Below are 19,083 nucleotides of genomic sequence, written 5' to 3'. Positions count from 1 at the left end.
TTTTTGGGGAGCTGAGCCTGCCTCCAGCCCCTCTCACTGCCGTGGGGACCGCAGCCAGGAGTGGAGGCCCAGAGACTGGCTAGAGAGGGCTTGGGTTAGTGGGCAAGGGGCAGCAGGCCAGGCAGCAGGTGATGCCTGCTTACTGGGGTGCAGAGAGGGAGGCAGGTTTAGCGAAGGGCTCCATGGGGATGAGGTGAGGAGAAACAAGCCAGCAGGCAGACGGCCTGGAGGGGGCAGGGGGAAATGGGTACAGGGAGGAGGACAGCCTGTCTTCACCCCTATGGGGAAGGACACGTGGCTGCCGTTGGCTGTTCTCTGCTGGCTCTGCCCACCAGTGCTGTCCCTGCTGGGGGCCAGTCGGGGGCACTTGGGTGCAGGTAGATGCTGTCGGTTGACACAGCCTTAGTCACCAGTGTACACTGGACCTCGTGGGCCTGCTGCTGCCAGTAGGAGGGGCTTCCTGGCCCAGCATGGCCGATGCAGCCAAGGGATGCCTCGGGGCCTCTGCAGGTCGCTGGTGCTGATGCTGGCGCTGCTGGTGCAGGGCAGAGCCAAGCAGACAGTCCAGCAAGTGAGCCACTGACCTGGGGCCGTGGGACCAGCCCTCGTCTCTGGTAGTGGCTGTGCCAGGGTCACTGCAGTGTCATCAGCCTTGGTCTATGTCAGCTGCATTAACTCCATGGGACCATCACAGAAGCAGAACTGTCTTGGGGAGTTTTGTAGAATTGTTTGCCGAGCCAGGCTGTAGCTCCCAGCGACTTCCTCCGCTGGCATCTGGGTGTTGCTGAGGGACAGTGCAGGGGCTTTCACACCCACATCAGCTGGCAATGGAGGGGGTCCTGATGTGGGAGCACACCGAGGTTCCCTGAGTCTGTGTCCGCCTGTCAGGGCCTCAGTTTTAAACTTACTGGCTCCCAGTTCTGTCTCTGGTTGGTTCTGTTCCTGGATCTATAGTGTGGCCTTCAGATCCCTTGCCTGAGGGAAGACTTCCTTGTAGGAGACAGTAGCTTGCCTCTTCTGCTAGCCCGTGTGGTGTCGGGAGGCCAGGCAGCCCTGTGGGTTGGACTAGCTGGCTGGCGCTCGCTTGGTATGTCCTGTGACCTAACTCTGGTTCCTCACCTCATGGGGCCACTGCTGCAAATGACAGCTCCCGGAAGCACTCGGCACCACAACCAGCACAGGGTTTTTTTCTTTTTTTGTGTGGTGCTGAGGTTGGAACCGGGCACCTTTTCATGCTAGGCAAGCACTTAAGACACCGAGCTACACCCCCAGCCCCTGCGCTTCAAGGTTTCCTTTACAAAGAAAAAAGAAAGCGAATCAAGTGCCAGGTGAGATCAGAGAGGCCTGGAAGCTGCAGGTTGCTCTTTTGGTGGGGGTGGGGGTGGAGGGGAGGTTGACAGTGGCGCCTCTCGGCTGAGTTGTGAGGTTCTGCTGTGCTGCTGCTGCCCACTGGCACCCACGGGAGACGTGGGACACTGGTGCCACACTGCGTGAGGTGGTGCTCAGGACAGGGCTCCAAACAGTTCCCGGTAATTTAACACGCATCACGGCCAAGCAGCTCTGCCCCAGCGATGGTCACAAGCGCAGCCCGTCAAGCAGGAGGCCACGTAGGGGATCTGGAAATGTGCTTCTGGTTTGTCCACAGCTGCAAAGCCGGGCTTGCCGGCCAGGACATTCCAAGCATGGCAGCAGGAGCTCCAGCATGGCACAGGGATGTGCACAGCTGGAAACTTAAGTGCTTGTTGCCACCGTGATGCTGTGTTGGTTTCCTTGGTGCACCCGAGGGTTCTCCTCTGGCAGGGAATCCTGAAATGGCCGCTGATGCCATGCTGCCCCCACTGCACAGGGCCGGCCCCTTGGCCTTTCTGCCTGTCCTTATGTCTAGTCGGGGCCGGCCTGACTCCTCCACCCAGCCTCTCCTTTGCTCCAGCAGCTGCCTGTGCAACACCACAGCCACTACTGCCACACACCCTGCCTTCAGCCTTCACCCTCCTCAGCTGCTGTCAGTCAGAAGACAGGGTACAGCTCTGAACCTCTCTTTTCCTTGATCCTGGGCATCAGGCTTCCTTTTCACCGGTGGGTACCGAGAAGCCCCCATCCAGTCCCACGAGGCTTCACACAACACCCTCACTCGGGGTTGTGGCTGTTCTGCTGCCCACCTGTCCCCTGCACTCCCAGACTGTCGAGAGTCCAACCTGGCCTTGCAGAGCAGATACCTCTTCCTTGTGAAGCCCGTTGTATCTCTGGGGATCCTACAGGCCCTGGACCTGTTCTGCAGAGAAGTGGTGTTGCCTGCAACCCTTCCCCTTCCAGGTGCAGGTCAGAGTGCTGCTAAGGGTCTGCAGGCGGGGCCAAGTGGCTGCTCCCAGGCTGTGGGAGTCTGATGCCTTGCACGCCCTGCAGGTCCCATCTGAGTTTCATTCTTCTCCAAATAATTTCTTCTTGTATCACGGCCTCTCCAGCGTCCTTCTCCACTTTCAGAAGAGGTGGGTGATAGCCAGCAGTTGGTGGCATGCGCCGTGGGGCTTGCCTCTTCAGTCCAGGGTGCCCCTGCCCAAGGGGCCACAGGCAGGGGTCTGAGGTCCCTGGATGCTCTGTAGTATCAGTGAAGGGGAAACCCCAACACAGAACACAGCCACACCCGGCACCTGTTCCAAGGATGAAGACAAAGCAGGTTCCTGTTCTTGCTGCCATCCAGAGTTCTGTGGGGCTGCTGCTTTATCTAGCACTGAAGTTCCACTTGCTGGTACAAGTTGCTCAGCAAAAGTTAGCTAAGGTGATTTCCATAAAAACAGACAAAATATCTAGGAGGCGGCGGGGGTGGTGGTGGTGGTGGTAATTCCAGCACTCTGGGAGGCTGAGGCAGGAAGATTGCCAGTTTGAGGCCATCCTGGGCAATTTATGGAGACCTTGGCTCAAAAATAAAAAGGGCTGGGGGCATAGCTTGGGGTGAAGGTAGTGGGTTTTGTCCCCAGGACTGTAAAAACAAAAACAAAACCTAGGAAGCATGAAGATCTTCCTACTCTCCTGTGGTTTCCGATGTCCACACTGGGTCCTAGGGGAGAGCCAGGGTGTCCTCCAGGTGCTGAAGTGGACTCTGGCCCCACCACTACCGCTGGCCCACACTACCCAGTTCTCTGAAGAATGAAGCCAGTGAAGTTTGAAGCCCTGATCAGTGAGATTTAAATGTCAACAGCAAGCCCTCAAAACAAATGAAGTTGTCAACCAAAACCGAGATTAAGTATACAGGTAAATCCTGAAGACATCGTGAAAGAGGAGCTGGGCACATACGGCAGGATGTCTCCTCGGGCTTCAGTCAAGGACGACACGGTCTTGTCTTCAGACAGGGTCCCACCACGTAACCCAGGCTGGCCTCAGACCTACAGCGATCCTCATGCCTCAGCCTCCAGAGAGTGGGATTACAGGCGTGTACTACCACGCCTGACACCACCATGCCTGATGTTTGAAAAATAAGACACAGTAATTTGAACAGCCAAGAAAAAACTGCCATTTATTAAGATTCAACAAAGCGTTGTACTTTTGAGAGCAACTTTCGGTGCATGTTCTTCAATAATCACATTCTATGAAGAAAAACACTGAGAGCCACAAATCTGTTTTTTAATCTCAGAGTTATAGACATCTTAAATTCAAAATAAAAGGTTCGAACAAGACAAAAGGGGGAAAAACAAAGTGAAAACAACAGATTCTTGACCCCCAACTTCAAAACATCAGGAATTTTTCTACAACTCAGTGCTAAACGGCAGCATGGCAAGCTGTATGTCTGGGTGTGCACGCACGCATGCACGCACACACATGTATCTGATGTGCACACTCGGGTACGTGCACGTCAGATACACGGAGTGTGCACGATGGCGATGAGATGCAATCACTCTGAGGAAGTCTGTTAGCTAAGTACACTACGGACTGGGGAACGCCGTGAACCCAGTCTGTGCATAGGTCATGATCCTCTATAAAACCAGCTTTGTGGATCTGCAATCGTGCAGGACTTTCCTTCCTTTCCTTTTTTTTTTTTTTTGTTTTGATAAAACCATTAAAAAGCTAATTTAAAAAAAATGTAATGCACAGGTTTCCTGATCAAGCAGGCAGGGAGCACAATGTTCATATATATCTTTTAAAACATACTTGAGGGTATGTTACTCCATTGTCTTTTGTCCTTGCAAAACAAAACATTGATCACTTTTAAAACATAAAGCGATTTTTTATATATAAAGCACTCTTCAAACATCTATTTCTTTTGAGTCCATTATTTGGTAAATATGTAACTGCTACACATTAAAGATTAGGTATTTTTCTTCTTTGTGGTTTTTTAAAAATCTTTTTTCTTTTTTTTTTTTTTTTAAAGTTTTTGTTTTTTAGTAACATCTTCAGTGCTAGGAGTTGGGCTTAAAAATACATGAAATGCTGTGGAGCTGCCCTCGGGAGCCCTGGCTTTCCTGAGAGCGCGTCCGGCATGTGCAATCAGTGACCACGGCGCCTCGTCACTGGATGAAGCGGCGACAACAATCGACAGAGTCCACGACGATGGCCACAGGGGCCAGCACTGTCCAATCCCAGAGCTCTGAAGTAGCGCGTCTGCATTCTGAAAATAGGTTTCTTTATGACGGAAGTCTTTTTTTTTTTTAAATTCCTTTTTAATTTTTTTTTTTAAATTTTAAAGTCTAAAGGAGAAAAAAAAAAGGTCTGTAAACAGGTGGGAGCCCAAACCACAGGCTCTTCCAAAAGCAGTCACAACCCACGTCCAAGTGCTTGCTCCCCGCCGTCCTCCGGCGGAGCCTCCATTCCTTACTAGTATCTATGGCCACAGCTCAGCAACGCTTCTGTAACTTTACATCCCCAATGGAAACAATGGTGCAATACTCTGGTAGGAATTTTCTTGCATTAGTCCACAATAAAAAGCCGCTAAAGGTAGATATACATATTTCTCCAGAGATATACACTGTAATTTTAAATGCAATAAACAGAGTCCTTGAGTAAACATTTACACATGAATTGTCGCTGGCCCTGTCCTATGAATTCGCTTTAATGTTTAGGATTAGGCTAAAGGAAGGGCAGGGACACCTCAGTGCAAAGTTAGAAGCTAATAATAACAAACATTTGACCAATGCGCCAAAAAAAGCATATACTGAATAAAAGGGAAAACCCACAGTTAAATCTCACACACACAGGAAGCATGTACCATGCAGGAACGCACACATGCGTGCGTGTGCGCGCATGCGCACGCACACACAAACACACACACACACACACGCTCTTGCATACTGTTGCACATACCACACACACACATGTAGGCTATGAACTTAGAAATTTTTCCTAGAGCCTGTTTCTGTGTACTGATGTCAACCTGGAAGTGTAGAATTAGAAAGTGTTCACATTTCATTATTGGCCTGCTGGATTCAAGTATTTGCATGTTTGATATGTCTTTTTTTTTTTTAACTTTTAAAAAATATTTTTTGGGATAAAAAAATGACATGAAAAGGTAATGAAGCAAGGGTAATGTGCATAGGCGGGTCAGAGGCAGGGTGGTGGCAGCAGAGGGCACCCCTCTGCTCTGCACCAGCCAGGCCGGCCGCCCCTCAGGTCATGTGCATAATCGTCACAGGCTCACTGTAATAGGCTTCGCCTCTCCCTCCCACTGCCCGCCTGCCTGCCCGCGATAAAATAACCCTTTCCAGCCCACAATCTGAAAAGTGCCCTTCATGATAGAACTATTCTAAGCAGCTTTTATACTTAACAACTCAAAAGGACAACACACCACACAAATGTGACACACACAAATAAAAAGCTATGAGGAACATCCTGTCGTTAGCGTGTGACACTGACCAAAAGCAGCCTGCACTGTCTTGGGAACAGTTCACAAGGGCCACTGCAAAGGTTCATCTTCAAAACTGGACAGAGGTACTTGAAAGGGCCGCAGACCTCGTGCCTGGCAGGACCGGAGGGCCGGGGCTGCGGGACCGAGTAGAGAGGCTGGCACTCCTCCTGGCCTCGCCTGGGGCGCCCAGGCCCTAGATGGACTCCCCACTGAGTAGGTCCCCGGGCAGCAGCGTGTTCAGTGGTGTGGGGCTGCCAATCAGCCTGCTGTCGTCAGCGCCGGGCGGGCCCCACAGGCTGCTCGAGTACTGGGGTCCCCCGCCCCACAGCAGTTCGCTGCTCCCCTTGCTGCCCAGGCATGGAGCACCCCAGTGGGTGGCATCGCTTCGCACCAGGCCGTGGGTGCTGCCTGAGGCACCCAGCCGTGACTGGCTGCTCCCGCTGTTGGACTGCCAGCTGGAGGTGGGTGGCAGGGCTTGGCCTTGGGCCAGGAACCGGTTCACTTCTTCCTCCCCTGCGAACTCGGCCAGGATGGTAGTGTTTCCCAGGACACACCTGCAAAGCAAGAAGTCAGACGGGCACCTTGCTGAGTCCTGAAGTGGAGCCCTGGGACAGGCACAGCCAAGACCTTGAGCCATGGACTGTCATGTGTCTTCTCTTCACGCTTTTGTTGTTTTCTGAGACAGGGTCTCTCTGTCTACTCTGTAGACAGGGTAGTCTACATTGGCCTTCAACTTCCTATGTAGTCCAGGCTGGCCTGGATTTCAGGGATTACAGGTGTGTGCCACACTGTCTGGCCTCTCCTCATTTTATTTATTAAACTTTAAAATTATTTTTTATTTTAAAGATAACAAAACCAAACAAAATAAAACAGAATAAAGTCAATCAAAATAAAACAGTGAGGGCCAGGGATTTAGCTCAGCAGCTTAAGTGCCTGCCTGGCAAGCATGAGGTTGTGCATTGGATCCCCGGTACCAAAAAAAACCAAAACACAAACAAACAAACAAAAAAACAACAGTGAAAGTCATACAGGACTTTGAAACAGGATAATAGGTAATCAACCACTGCTACGATAATGCCTGTTATTTTCTTCAAAATTGCTGTCCATGCCATCAGACATAATAAAACAAAACAGAACAGAATAAAATCAATAAAAACACGACACTAAATAAAACAAATAAAATGAAGCTGGGGATTTAGCTCAGTGGCATAAGTGCCTGTCTGGCAAGGGTGCAGTCCCGAGTTTGATCCCTGGTACAAAAAAAATAAAAATAAAAATAAAAAAAGAATAATATTGGATTTCAAAAACAAGATGGAAGAAAATCCCCCATACTTGCTCTGTTGCACATTGTTACCCTTTAAATAGATGCTCAGACTGCCAGCTTTAGGCCTGCAAAGTCAATCAGACAATACAAGCATTAAGTTGTTTTTGTACCTCAATTGCTATGCACTCAGACTGAGGTTCCCCTGAATCAGCCAGTTGCTTAAAAGAGGTGGGTACCTGGCTCTTCTTGGACGCATCCTGTTTCTCCTCTCTGCCCACAGTTACCATTGGCTCACAGAAAGGGTGCTTCCTGTTTGTCCCCGTGGTGCACAGTAACTGCTGGCTCATGGAAAAGGCACATCCTATTTATCTCTCTGGTGCACAGTCACCTCTGGCTCACAAGAAGGGTGCATCTTGTTTCTCCTCCTGGGCCACAGTTACCACTGGCTCATAGGATGGACACATCCTGTTTTCCCTCCTGGTCTACAGTCACTGCTGGCTCACAGAAAGGGCATATCTTGTTTCTTCTCCCAGCCCGTATCTCCTCATTTTAGACTTCCAGCAGCCACAATGTGTGGAACACATGTCTACATGTGTAAGCACAACACCCCCACCAAAATAGCAGCAAATCAGCTTTAGAACAATTTGTACCATGTGCTAAAATCAGGAAGGACTAATTTTTAGGCCTCATAGCTCAAGGGATATCACTAAACAGGTCAACTTATACCTCCTTTGTGTTGAAACATCCTTTAACAAGGCAGAGGGGCTGGCTCTGAGGATTGCTGTTGGCTCTATGTACACTTTTCTAGGACACAGGGTATTTACTTTCTGTCACTGGGCTTGGCAGGCACTCTCTGGGGAGCTTTTCTCACTGTGAATGTAGTATGCCAATTTGGCAGCTACAGAAATCAGCTCATCTCAAGACACCGTGCTGACCTGAATGGTGCCACCTCAAACACCTATAATAGGTCCTAACACAGTGCTGCTGAGTGCGACTTTTGGAGAAAAGAGAGGTGATGAAATTAACTGAGGTCACATGGGTGGCCCTAATATAGGACTGGCAACTTAGATGAGGAGATCAGGATGCAGACACATTCAGAGAGACAACTATGTAGAGACAGAGGAGAGGACAGCTATCTTTTTTTTTTTTTTGGTACCAGAAATTGAACTCAGGACCTTGCGTTTGTCAGGCAGGCACTTATGCTGCTGAACTATACTCTAGTCCAGGACAGCTGTCTGTAAGCTGAGAAGACTGGCCTAAGAATGAATTCTCCTAACACCTGGAGCCCAGGTAGAAGACCAATTTCTGGGCTCAGCCTGGTGGCATGCACTTATAATCCCAGTACTCCAGAGGCTGAGGCAGGAGGATTTCTGTAAATCCAAGCCTAGTGTGGATTTCATATTGAGTTTGGGGCTAGCCTAAACTACAGAGTGAGACCCTGTCTGAAAAAAACCAAACTAAATCAAATCAAATCCAAGCAAAACAAACCAGACCAATTTCTGCCGCTTATGTAAGGTACTGGCCAGGAGGACTGCGAGGGGAGTTCCAGGGCACTTGTACAATCCCTGTGCCAGCTTTGGGGCACTCGTGCTATTTGGCTGCAGGGTCTGAGGAGAAACATACATGTGCAGAGACTTCTGGGCCTTGGCGGCTTCCTCCTTGGAGCTGTAGCGGACGACGGCGTTGCCTTGCGTCAGGTTCAGGTGGAATGTGATGAGAGGCCCGTGCTGCAGACACAGTGTTCTCAGGGTGGAGCCATCGATCTGAGGGAGGAAGAAGGGCACACACGTGTTTCCCGCCAAGTTCTTCCAAGCTTCTCCAAAACTGACAGACAGCTCTGGGTACCAATGTTTCACAACACTGTGGGGCCAAGGATGTCCCGAAATGGTGCTTATCTGAGTTACATTTCCTGAGTTAAACTAGTCTGAGAATGAGAAAAATCCCATTTTGGGTCACCCTCGTCTCACCAGAGCACATCCTGTGGAGCCCGAGCCTGCAAAAGGCCCCTCGGTCCTTGTGAAAGGACATGGCCCATGCCTGGAAAGGTGACTCTGGCTAGCCACAGTCTAGCCGGCCTACTCCCTCTGGAGTGGGGTGACAGCACTCCCTCGGCTCAGGAACTCGGTCCTCTCCTCCAGTCTGCTCACAAACTACTGGGTGAGAACTGAGTCAAATTTTCTCATGAAGTCAACACCGAACCTGACCGCTAAGTTTGATGCAGTTCTCGTCCAACTTAGTTTGTGACGGAATCACGGAAAGCCTCAAGCCTGTGAACTGAGGAACCACTGTAGTTACAGCAGCCCTGTTACTGAGACACACTTCAGCCCAAAGGGGCAGATAAACCTGGGACATACTTAGGAGCCCTCTGGCTGTGTCCACCTGCTGCTGCTGGGTAGCTCTGGCACTCCCAAGCCTCCCTGCACTTGCCTGTGTTGCCCTGGGCCCTGAACAAGGGTGCCCGCCATATGGAGCTGTCTGCACCATCGGGCAAGGGTCCCCTGGCACTCGTCCTGCCTGTTGGCGCCCGTACCTGGGGTGTGAGGTTGCGAAGAACGAGCCAGCTGCTTGTTCTTCCTGAGGTGTCAGTGCTCCAAGCAGAACCTGCATGACAAGCCCAGGGGACAAGAACTCAGTTGACAAGCCACACTGCAGCCAGGTGGGTGGCCCTCCTTCAAGTCCTTAATATCACCTGACACACACAGCAGCAGCTCTAAGCTTTCAGAGCTGTGGAGGCCCAGACAAGCCTGAACCTCACGACCCTTGCAGCTGTTCTCTGCAGCTGCCCTGGATGCCTGGATGCCTGGATGCTCCCCAGCCCAGCAGGCCCGCGCCTGCCCATCTGTGCTGTGAGGCCCAGAGGAGAACTGTCTGGGAAGTTCTGCTTTCCGTCCTGTCCCACTCCAGTCAACATGCTAATATTCTGCTTGTTAACAGCAGAACAGGGATGAAGCAAACCCACGGGGCTGCTCCTAAAGGCTGAAGTGGCTATTTTCAATGTTCTGTAGCTGACTGAAAGCTCCAATTTCTCACCCAGAACCTTGCTCCTAGCCCTATTTTGCTTTTGGTTCGGCAAGTCTATGTTCCAATGAGGTCTTGTGGTGAGGCACACACAGAGGGAAGAAATGAAGACCCCAGTGCTGGCTACCGAGAAGTCTTCCTGAGGGCCAGGTATACAGAGGCAGCAGGAAAGGATTAGTACTAGGGCTGCCTAGGACCATCCAGCCTAGGCCTGAGCTCTGTGAGCTGCCCCTGGGGCACTGCTGAATGTAGCAGGCTTGGTACTCGATACCCTGCCAAGTCCAGGGTGGCCAAAGACGATGGCAAGTGCATTGCCTAAGTGATGAACACAGCTGTTCAGAGCACCCCTGTGACCATCAGAGGAGGAGGAGGTGGAAGGTACTTACCGGAGGAGTAGGAGCTGGTCCAGCCAAGGGGGCTGGGGCCCCAAGTGGAGGAAGGCTTGGGATTGGCTAGCCCTGGTGGGGGCCTAGTGGGTGCAGTAGTGTTTCTGGGCACCTTCCACAGCTCGTGAGACAGAGAGGCTTGCGTGTGGGAGGCTGGGCCAGAGGACCACGTCGATTTAATATCTGACAGTTTACCTAGAAGGCAGAGAAAAACACATGGATTCTGTGGGCAGAGGGGAGGAGTGAGCGCTTGCTTTGGTGAGCCGGCAGGGCCTTCTCTGGTACTAGCAGCCTGGGAGGGAAAACAGAAATACCAGTAAGGTGTCAGTCAAGGCCATAGCGGGCTCTAGTTTATCTGGCTTTATTTATTTTCTGAGATGAGTTCTCTCTATATTGCTAGGCTGGTCTTAAATTTGTGGGCTCCAATGATCCTCCCCTCTCAAGTTCCGGGACTACAGGCACGTTACCACCAGCAGCAGGCTATGTTCTCTCTTTACCCGCTGCGCACACAATCTGCACGTCCAACAGAGGCCTTACCAGTATTTCTAACACTTCCATCTATCTTCTAACATTTGCCACCTGGAAAAAAGAATTTCTGAAGTTCGATATTAAGGGCCAGGGATTTAGGTCAGTGGCATAAGTGCCTGCCTGGCAAGTGTAAAGTTGAGAATTGGGTCCCCAGTACCAAAAAATGAAAAAGAAAAACAGTATTGACTGAAGTTTGATGTTAAAGTTAACTTACCAGAATATTCTATCAGATGAATCTGATAATGTCACAAGCTTTTCTTTCCTTTTTTGGGGGTATGGTGTGGGTGTTATTTTGAGATAGGGTCTTGTTCTTTAGTTCAGGCTGGGGTTGAGCTAAGTATGTAGCCCAGCTGGCCTTGACTCACAGTGATCCTCCTGCCTCGGCTTCCCAGTGCTGGGATTAGGGGTGTGCACCAACACACCTGGTTCTTCTTTACTCTTTCTTTTGCAGTGCTCCTGATATGATCACCCTCCTCATTTACCACTGTGAGCTCCCACAGCTTCTAGATACCCTCGTCCTTGGTGCGGAGAAATAGATACACACAGGGACTGGGCTGGGTGTGGGGAGACCACAGGTGGCCACACTAGTTTCAGCCCCTTCAGGACATCACAGCAAGGACAGCATCCATGAAACAGATGTGGTTCCCAAGCTGGCCACCAGGGAGGAGGGTGAGCTCACAGTGAAGGAACACTGACCTTGGAAGGTGCCACTGGTTAGAAAAACCAAACACATGAAAAGTTGATTTAGATACAGGGAAGATGATTGTATCCCTTTTGTAAACATTAGGAGGAATAAAAATCCATAGCTCTTCTTTTTCTTAAGTAAGATGCAAATATAGCAAAGCTGCTTTCTTAGGCTGGGGTTTCAGCTTAGTGGTAGAGTACTTGCCTAGTATGGGCTAAGGTCCTGCGTTCAATCAAAAAGAAAGAAGGAAAGGAGGAAAGGAGAAAAAGAAAGGGAATGAAAAGGAAAAAGGAGAAATTCCTCCTTTACCCTAGGACTCCTACTGAGTAGCTGCCTAATGGTGTCCTGGCGGGGACAGAGCATGCTGGCTTAAAAAATCTGGGTGAGAGTTGATGATATGGCTATCAGGAAATTTATAGATGATATGTCTATTTATAACTGCTACACATCTTGTATATCCACTTCTTTATATCCTTGTTAAGAATTTCAGATTCAAATTTCTGTCAAGTTTTTATTCCTCTAGCCCTAAAAGAAGTCTCGTACTTGAAGGTCTTGAACAGTCAGCAGTACACAGATCCGAGCAGCAGAATGGGGCGCACTGGGTGCTGGGGACAGACGACAGGACCTGTGGGGTCTCCTTTTCTCCTCGTGGTAAACTCAAGGACAGGAGGCCCCACTGTTCCCTGCCCGAGGGTCTCCAGTCTCAAACCTCCTGTGTGCAGCCAAGTGAGAGGGGACACATCCGTGTAGGCGGGCGCATTATCAGGTCTGCTCTGGTCATGTACGCATCCTCGCCACAGGGGAGGTTGCAGACTCACCTCAAGGCCTGGGCCCGAGAGGAGCCAACAGACCAGCAGGAACAACTCCCACAGTTTGTCTGGGGAAAGCAGGAACCAGTGCCTGCGAATCAGGAGGCCACGCGCACAGTGCAGCTCGAGGGCCTGAGCGGCCGGAGCTGGAGGGCAGCTTTGCTCTGAGAAGAGTGCCTCGGAAGACCATGAACCAGTGCAGAGGCCAGACGGGGCTGCAGGCAGATGCCCTGAGCGGGTGAGGAGTGGGCACAGGCAGTACTTCCTCCGCTGTGCGGCAGCTTGGGGAGAAGACTCGGCCCTGCAGCACGCAGCCCTGGGGTGGCAGCGGGGCTGGTCCTGAAGGCTGAGGTGGCACAGGCCTGGCAATGACGCCCGCTCGGGGGAGAGACTCACTACCACCAGCATGCTTGAAATACCAGGTCAGAACTTTCAAGCATCAGTGATTTCCCCTTCCAAACTTGATAAAAATTTAAATACAGGAAAATCCTCATTTTTTTTAGGGTTCAAATCACAAAATCGCAAGACAACAAAACCCCAAGTTTTTCAGTATAAATTTTGCCTGACCCCTCACTGGCCATCCACATGTCCCTTCGGTAACACAGAGTAATGAAAATGTCCCAACAGCTGCATGTGAACTTGAGCTCCCTACGGCGGGAACTGCGCTCTCCTGCTGAGGGAGGCTCGTCCAGCCCGGAAGCGGGCAGGGGCACCTGGGCTGCTCTCAGGATAGCGGTGTTCCTGGGTTGAGGCTCAGCTCAGTGCTTTTTCTTCTTTTGTGGTGGGGGAGACTGACCCAGAGGCACTGAGCTTCTGCTCTTGTGCCACTCCTGCCCCCCTCTCTCCGCCACTGCACGGGCCGGGAAGCCGCTTCTTTCAAGAGCAAGGGAAGCAAATGCCTCACCCCAGCAGGTCTGGATTTCAGTGGGAAACCCAGGAATGTTTGGGGAAGGACATCTGGGGCCTCTCTGGAAACCTGGCTCTTTTATGCAATGCAGTGCTGAGCACGGAGCTCAGAGCACGCGTCAGGACTCTCTCCAGCGTGCTGAGGAGACCCCCGCTGCCCTTCTCACTCCTGCACCTCAAGTGCTGGCTCCTAACTTTGCAGCTTAACCTGCACTTCCTGCTCTGCATCCTGGGGTCTGGCTGATGGTGGGCAAAAAGCCAGCACCCATCTGTGCCAGGGGAATTCCCTGAGGACAGACTCCACTCACTTCACGTGACTTTCTCTAAACAGGAAAAACAGACTAAGATGGACAAAGGTCAATTTTTTTCAGTTTTGAGATTTCAAGTGGAAACTCATTTATTGAAAAGCTCAAAGTTAACACTGTGATTTGATAACACAAGGCTTACAAGTTTCTTTGGATTTTAGGTTTATAGACAAGGGATACTCAACATGTGTATCATGTTACACCGTTTTTTAAAAAAAGTCATGGTGGCACATTCTGATTTGCAGGAAGGTACATAAAACCAGTAAGGTCTATGCCAATATTCCACAACCAGAAAAGTTTTGATGCCAGATGTGGCCCTTGCCTACAATCCCAGCACCCTAGAGGCTGAGGCAGGAAGATCACTATGAGTCCAAGGCCAGCCTGAACTAGACAGAGAGACCCTGTTTCAAAAAAACAAAACAAAATCCAACAAAACAGAAAATATACAAAAAATCATGCTCTGAAACCTGAATTACTTCTTATTTGAAGCATTCTGAGTTAAGACCAGTTTAACTTGTGTTATTCAAGCAAAGGCATCAGCCTCCCGCCTCATTCCCCCTGCTCCTGTCTGCACACCTGGTACCAGAGAAGGTGCCTGTCAGCTGGACTCACAACCCACCGCGCCTCAGCAACTGCAGACTCCCACACAGGCACAGGGGTGGCCTTGTGCTTACCTCCACTCTTGAGGAGGTAGCGGTTGACATCCTGGATGGTGGTGTTGATGGTAGGCCCTGTGGGGACACTGCCAGGAGTAACGTCAGGGTCATTCTCGGGATCAATGTTCTGAAGTCCTTTCCACGGAACTCCAGGATGGAACTCTGTTTGTGGAAACCAAAGTGAGCCTGCAGGATAGAGCACCTTCACTCTGCTTAACTGACATCTAACCACACTTTTTTCCTCTTTGTAGAAATTTTTATTATCTGACAATGAAATTCACAGGCACAGTTCAGACTCTTTCATGAAAATGATCACTTCTTTGGAACAGACCAGAGTCAGGTACCACAGCTACCGCATTAAAATCTGAGTGTTTCCCTGGGATGCTACCTAGAGCCCCTCCCCACCCGCTGCCATCCTTTCCCCCCTCATGTGAACTCTGGGGTCCACAGGGCAGTGTTTGACGTCAACTAGAGCCTAAGCTGATTGGCTAACGGCTTCCAATGGAAAACCAGAGCTGTGAGTTGAAGCTTTAGAGCCCAAACATAGGGCAGCCCGGAGTCCTCTCAGGTCTAACCTTGCTCCTAGGCTTGGGGCAGGCTCTGACAGGCACCTCGGGGTCTTACCTGGGGGCCAGTTGATGCTGGAGCCATTTGAGATTTTGTCACTGTCAGATTTGGCACGCGACCAGCTATGGGGAACAGCTACAGGAGGACTGGCTGGTGACTCGCTATTCTGGATTAAATCGTACCGGCCATAGGAGTCATCAATGGAGGACTTACCTGGAGGCCCGATGCTGAGACCTCCAGGAATAGCACCTACAGGACAACGAGAATGGCAACAAGTAAACACCCCGCTTGGCATGCTGCAGCCACTGACAGACTTCCTTTAGGCCTAAGTCCTTGCCCCTCTCAGTTTCATGAAATGTCCCACTTGACCTGTCTAGGATTCTCCAAGAATCAGTGACTAGTTCAGTTACAAAGATTCACCCTGGAGCACAGAAACCCTAAAGAACCATTTTATCTGTTAGTCTGGAAATCTCATGCAATGTGTTTCCAGACCGTGGGAAATGGCCCCCAGCCTTTCTGGCTGAGGTCAGCTGCCACTGCTGATTGTGCGCGTCCCCTCCCGCCCCAGTCTACTGACCTGACTGTGGAAGAGCAAAGCTTGAGTCTGATCTACAGATGGCCAAGCCGCTCCCATGACCGGGGCTCCCCTGCCCAGCAAAGTGCTCTACTTCACAAGATGATTTTTCACAGAGTTAACTCTTAAGAAAACCTTTCTTTTTCCCTTTTAACTGTATCTTTTATCAAGAACATACTATGTAACTGTTAAATTTCCTTTGTTTTTTCATGCTACTAGGATGTTCAGAGCTAAATTTAACGGTCTACAGTGAGACCGCAGCCTGTGGTTAGTATGTTTTGCCTGTTTCTTTCCAAGCAACTGACTTTCACTTTGTGTTTTAGCTGCTACAGTCCTAGGGATCAGACTGGGGACTCATACACCGGGCAAGCGCTCTACCATCTTTCTATTTTTTTTTTATTTCTTTTTTGTCTTTTTGAGACAGGGTCTCTGTATGCAGTTCAGGCTGGTCTTGAGCTCACTCTGTAGTCCAGGCTGGTCTCGAACTTGCAACAATCCTCCTGCCTCAGCCTCCTGAGTGCTGGGATTACAGACACCATGCCCAGCTATTTTTTTGTTGTGAGACAACACCTCTCTAAATTGTTCAGACTGGTCTCCAACCTGACATACTATTGCCTCAGGCTCCTGAGGAGCTGGGGCTATAGATACACTATTAATCCTGTGTTCTATCATTTTATTGAAAATAATTTCTTTTCAGAAGACTGATTTTTTTGTTGAGGAATACAAACAGAAAAAGTACATGGGACACGGCCTACATGTTTTGCTGCTCTGGGATGTTTCTAGTGATGTCTTGAGTTTGGATGGTTGAGGTTCAAGAAGTTTGCTCATAAGCCTGGCACGGTGGTTCAGTTCTATAATCCAACCTCAGCTACTTGAGACAGGAAGATTGTAATTTTAGGCCAACCTGCACAACTCAGTTGAGACACTGTCTTAAAATAAAATAATGCCCAAAAGACGACTTTTCAGTATAGGTCAGTGGTGGAGTACTGGCCTACTACGAAGGCATGGGTTCAATCCCTGGTACTGTAGGGAAAAAAAAAAAGAATTTGGCCCTGACTAGTTCAGGTCTCACATACTCTGTGAAGGAACGGAATTCGTTGGTGTGCCTGTACCTGCGCGTGCATGGTTGAACTGGGGCCTTCACACTGAGCTAAAGCCCCAGACCTACTTTTTACTTTTTATTTTGAGACCAGGTCTCACAAAGTCTCTAAGTTGTTCAGGCGGGGCTCAAAGCTGAAATCTCTTGCTTCAGCTTCCCAGGTGCTGGGACTACAGGCAGGCACTACCAGGCTGGCTTGTTCAGCAGAGGTCTGAAGAAACACCTAGAAGAATTATGCTATACAAAGGGCTAACACTGTGAAAACAGCAGTAGCCCCGTGGCCATGCTGGCCAAGACGTACCATGCTTGCTGGGATTTTGATCCATAGGAGAAGCAGCACTGGACAAGCTGTCCATTGAGTTGGGGTGTGTCCACTGAGGGAGGCGTGACTGGGACTGGGATGGGTCCTTCACTGATAAGCCACTGGTCATGTCCATGCTGTTGACATTCATGTTTGGGTTCAGTCCAGCTGAAAACAGAGACACTATAAGGACAGGCCTGCCCCTCCTCTTGGCCATCTTGGTCCAGTCTTCACTCATGGTCAAATACTTTAACTTTTGATGCTGGCAAAAAAAAACCCTGTTTAAAAACAACCCTATTTTTCCTGAGTAAGGTGAATGTGCTAACAGTCTTCAATTAAGCACAATCCACGATTGTCCTCTTTTGTCTCTGTGTAGATAAACATGGTTCTGAAGTTCTCAGTCAGAGTGGACAGAGCAACAGAGCCAGTCCAAGCAATGAGGGAAGTCCTCAGGGTCTACCGTAGGAAGCGCCAGGCCAGGACGAGTTCCTCGGGGGTAGCCGTCAGGACGGCCTGGCTCTGCCTTTGGTACTGGCCTGTTAACTGGGGCCTGCCCTAATGGGGCTGACGAACTGCATTCCCACACCATCCAGTGAACCACCACCACCAATGCGTGCTGCCATCAGTCACCAGTGGCGGGGAAGCCCCTGGAGCTCTGCCAGGGACCAGTACTACACCAGGTTATGGAGAAGGATGGTGAAAGGCTGACACAGAGTTCCTGACGGGGACACCAGTTCGGCCCAGGCAGACTGCTCAAGGGCGCTACAGCTGACTTGTTGGGGGGTGGTGGTGTGTGTCACAAGAGGTGGCTCCCTGGCGCATAACCGTGAAATGTCTAGGTCCCTTCCTGTCCCTGCCCTTTGCACTCTGCTACCTTGATGCCATAAAACAAACAGCTTCTCTCATAGAGCTCGTCAGTCATGCACGGAAAGCATGAGCCAAGTAAACCCTTCCTCCATTAAGCTGCAAGTGTCGGTACTGTGCCTTTGCGGTGAGAGGTGACTAAGAGAGTGGTAAATACACCCACTATCTAGGTGGGGAAACTGAAGCACAGGACAGTGAAGCAAGCCACGGTTAGCAGCAGACCAGTCTGCGGCGGGCCGGGACTCAAACTCAGACACATGGTCAGGTCTTTTTTTTTTTTTTTTTTGTCTTTTTCCTTTTTATCGGTACCAGAGATCGAACTCACGACTGCCTGATTACAAGGCAGGCACTTATGCCGCTGAATTAAATCCCCAGCCCTCTGGTCAGGTCTTAATCCCAAGGCGACTTTGCTTCTTCAGCAGTGAGGAAGAAACAACACTGTCTGTGGCAGACACTGAAGATGGGCATGTCTGCTGCATGTCAAGCTGGAGGTGCTCACGAGACTGTCACACCAGCATTGAGAGAGGTGATCAGGAAGCTACTGATTCCCTCGGTCCCTGTGTACCGACTCAGACAGCAGTCAGCAGACAAGCCTGGAGGTTTCTTAGCTCCAGATGTTTCTCCACTACTGCCTTTGACTGATAACGGTCAGCCTGTGTGACCTGAAGGGGACCCCAAGTCTCCTAAGACCCACAGATTCCATGCAGTGAGTGTGCTCCAGTAGGCCAAGTCCTGCATGTGTGTGTGAGACAGACAGAGACAGTCAGAAGAGAAAAGGCAAGGAGGAGAGTCAGAGACGGGAGAGAGAAGAGTTGAGGAGAAGAGACAGAGACAGAAGAGGCGAGGAGAAGAGAGAAGTGAGGGGAGAGGCGGCGGGGGGTGGACGAGATGAGATGGGCGGTGCTGGGGGGACAGCTGCTCCTCTTCAACATACCACAGCTGGCTTAAGGTACACATGACTGTTTCTCTGATGGAACTTTTCCGTGCTGCCCAGAGGCACCATCACGCAGACACCACCGGTGGTTCAGAGCCGCCTGGGCTCCATCATGAAGGTGGCAGGAAGGGCCTACTTGGCTCTGCTATGCTGAGCCTTCCCGTGAAGCAAGTCCCACCATGCTGATCGGAAAGCGCCTCAGCCAGAAGAGAAACTGCGCCTTCTTGTGAGTGAGCCGGTGGGTTGAAAAGCCAGAAGAGCTCTCCTTCCCACCCCTGCCGATTTGGAGGACTCAGGGAGATGACAGCAGTTGGGGGAAAAAAAAAGCTTGATGCTTGTATTGTTTGGTTGGCC

The 19,083-nt window shown here is 50.5% G+C and overlaps 1 protein-coding gene across 7 annotated transcripts in view; it reads right to left on the bottom strand.

The window, feature by feature from the left end:
• Positions 1–3,484: 3,484 nt before the first annotated feature.
• The window catches only part of Tnrc6c (trinucleotide repeat containing adaptor 6C), a 150,302-nt gene continuing 134,703 nt past the window's right edge, over positions 3,485–19,083 (bottom strand). For all 7 annotated transcript variants that reach the window (XM_063242025.1, XM_063242023.1, XM_063242026.1 and 4 more), the window contains 7 exons: positions 16,932–17,099; positions 15,015–15,206; positions 14,409–14,552; positions 10,502–10,696; positions 9,628–9,698; positions 8,721–8,860; positions 3,485–6,387 (listed from right to left, as the gene is read on the bottom strand). In XM_063242025.1, coding sequence (XP_063098095.1) covers positions 6,027–6,387; positions 8,721–8,860; positions 9,628–9,698; positions 10,502–10,696; positions 14,409–14,552; positions 15,015–15,206; positions 16,932–17,099 — 1,271 coding nt within the window. In that variant the 3' untranslated portion in view covers positions 3,485–6,026. The remainder of the gene's footprint in view (positions 6,388–8,720; positions 8,861–9,627; positions 9,699–10,501; positions 10,697–14,408; positions 14,553–15,014; positions 15,207–16,931; positions 17,100–19,083) is intronic.

Source organism: Cavia porcellus, unplaced genomic scaffold, assembly GCF_034190915.1.
Source record: "Cavia porcellus strain 051 isolate PalLab524CR breed Dunkin Hartley unplaced genomic scaffold, mCavPor4.1 scaffold_32, whole genome shotgun sequence".
Lineage (NCBI taxonomy): Eukaryota > Metazoa > Chordata > Mammalia > Rodentia > Caviidae > Cavia > Cavia porcellus.
The sequence above is the reverse complement of the archived record's forward strand: the minus strand, read 5'-3'. Positions and strand labels throughout refer to the sequence as shown.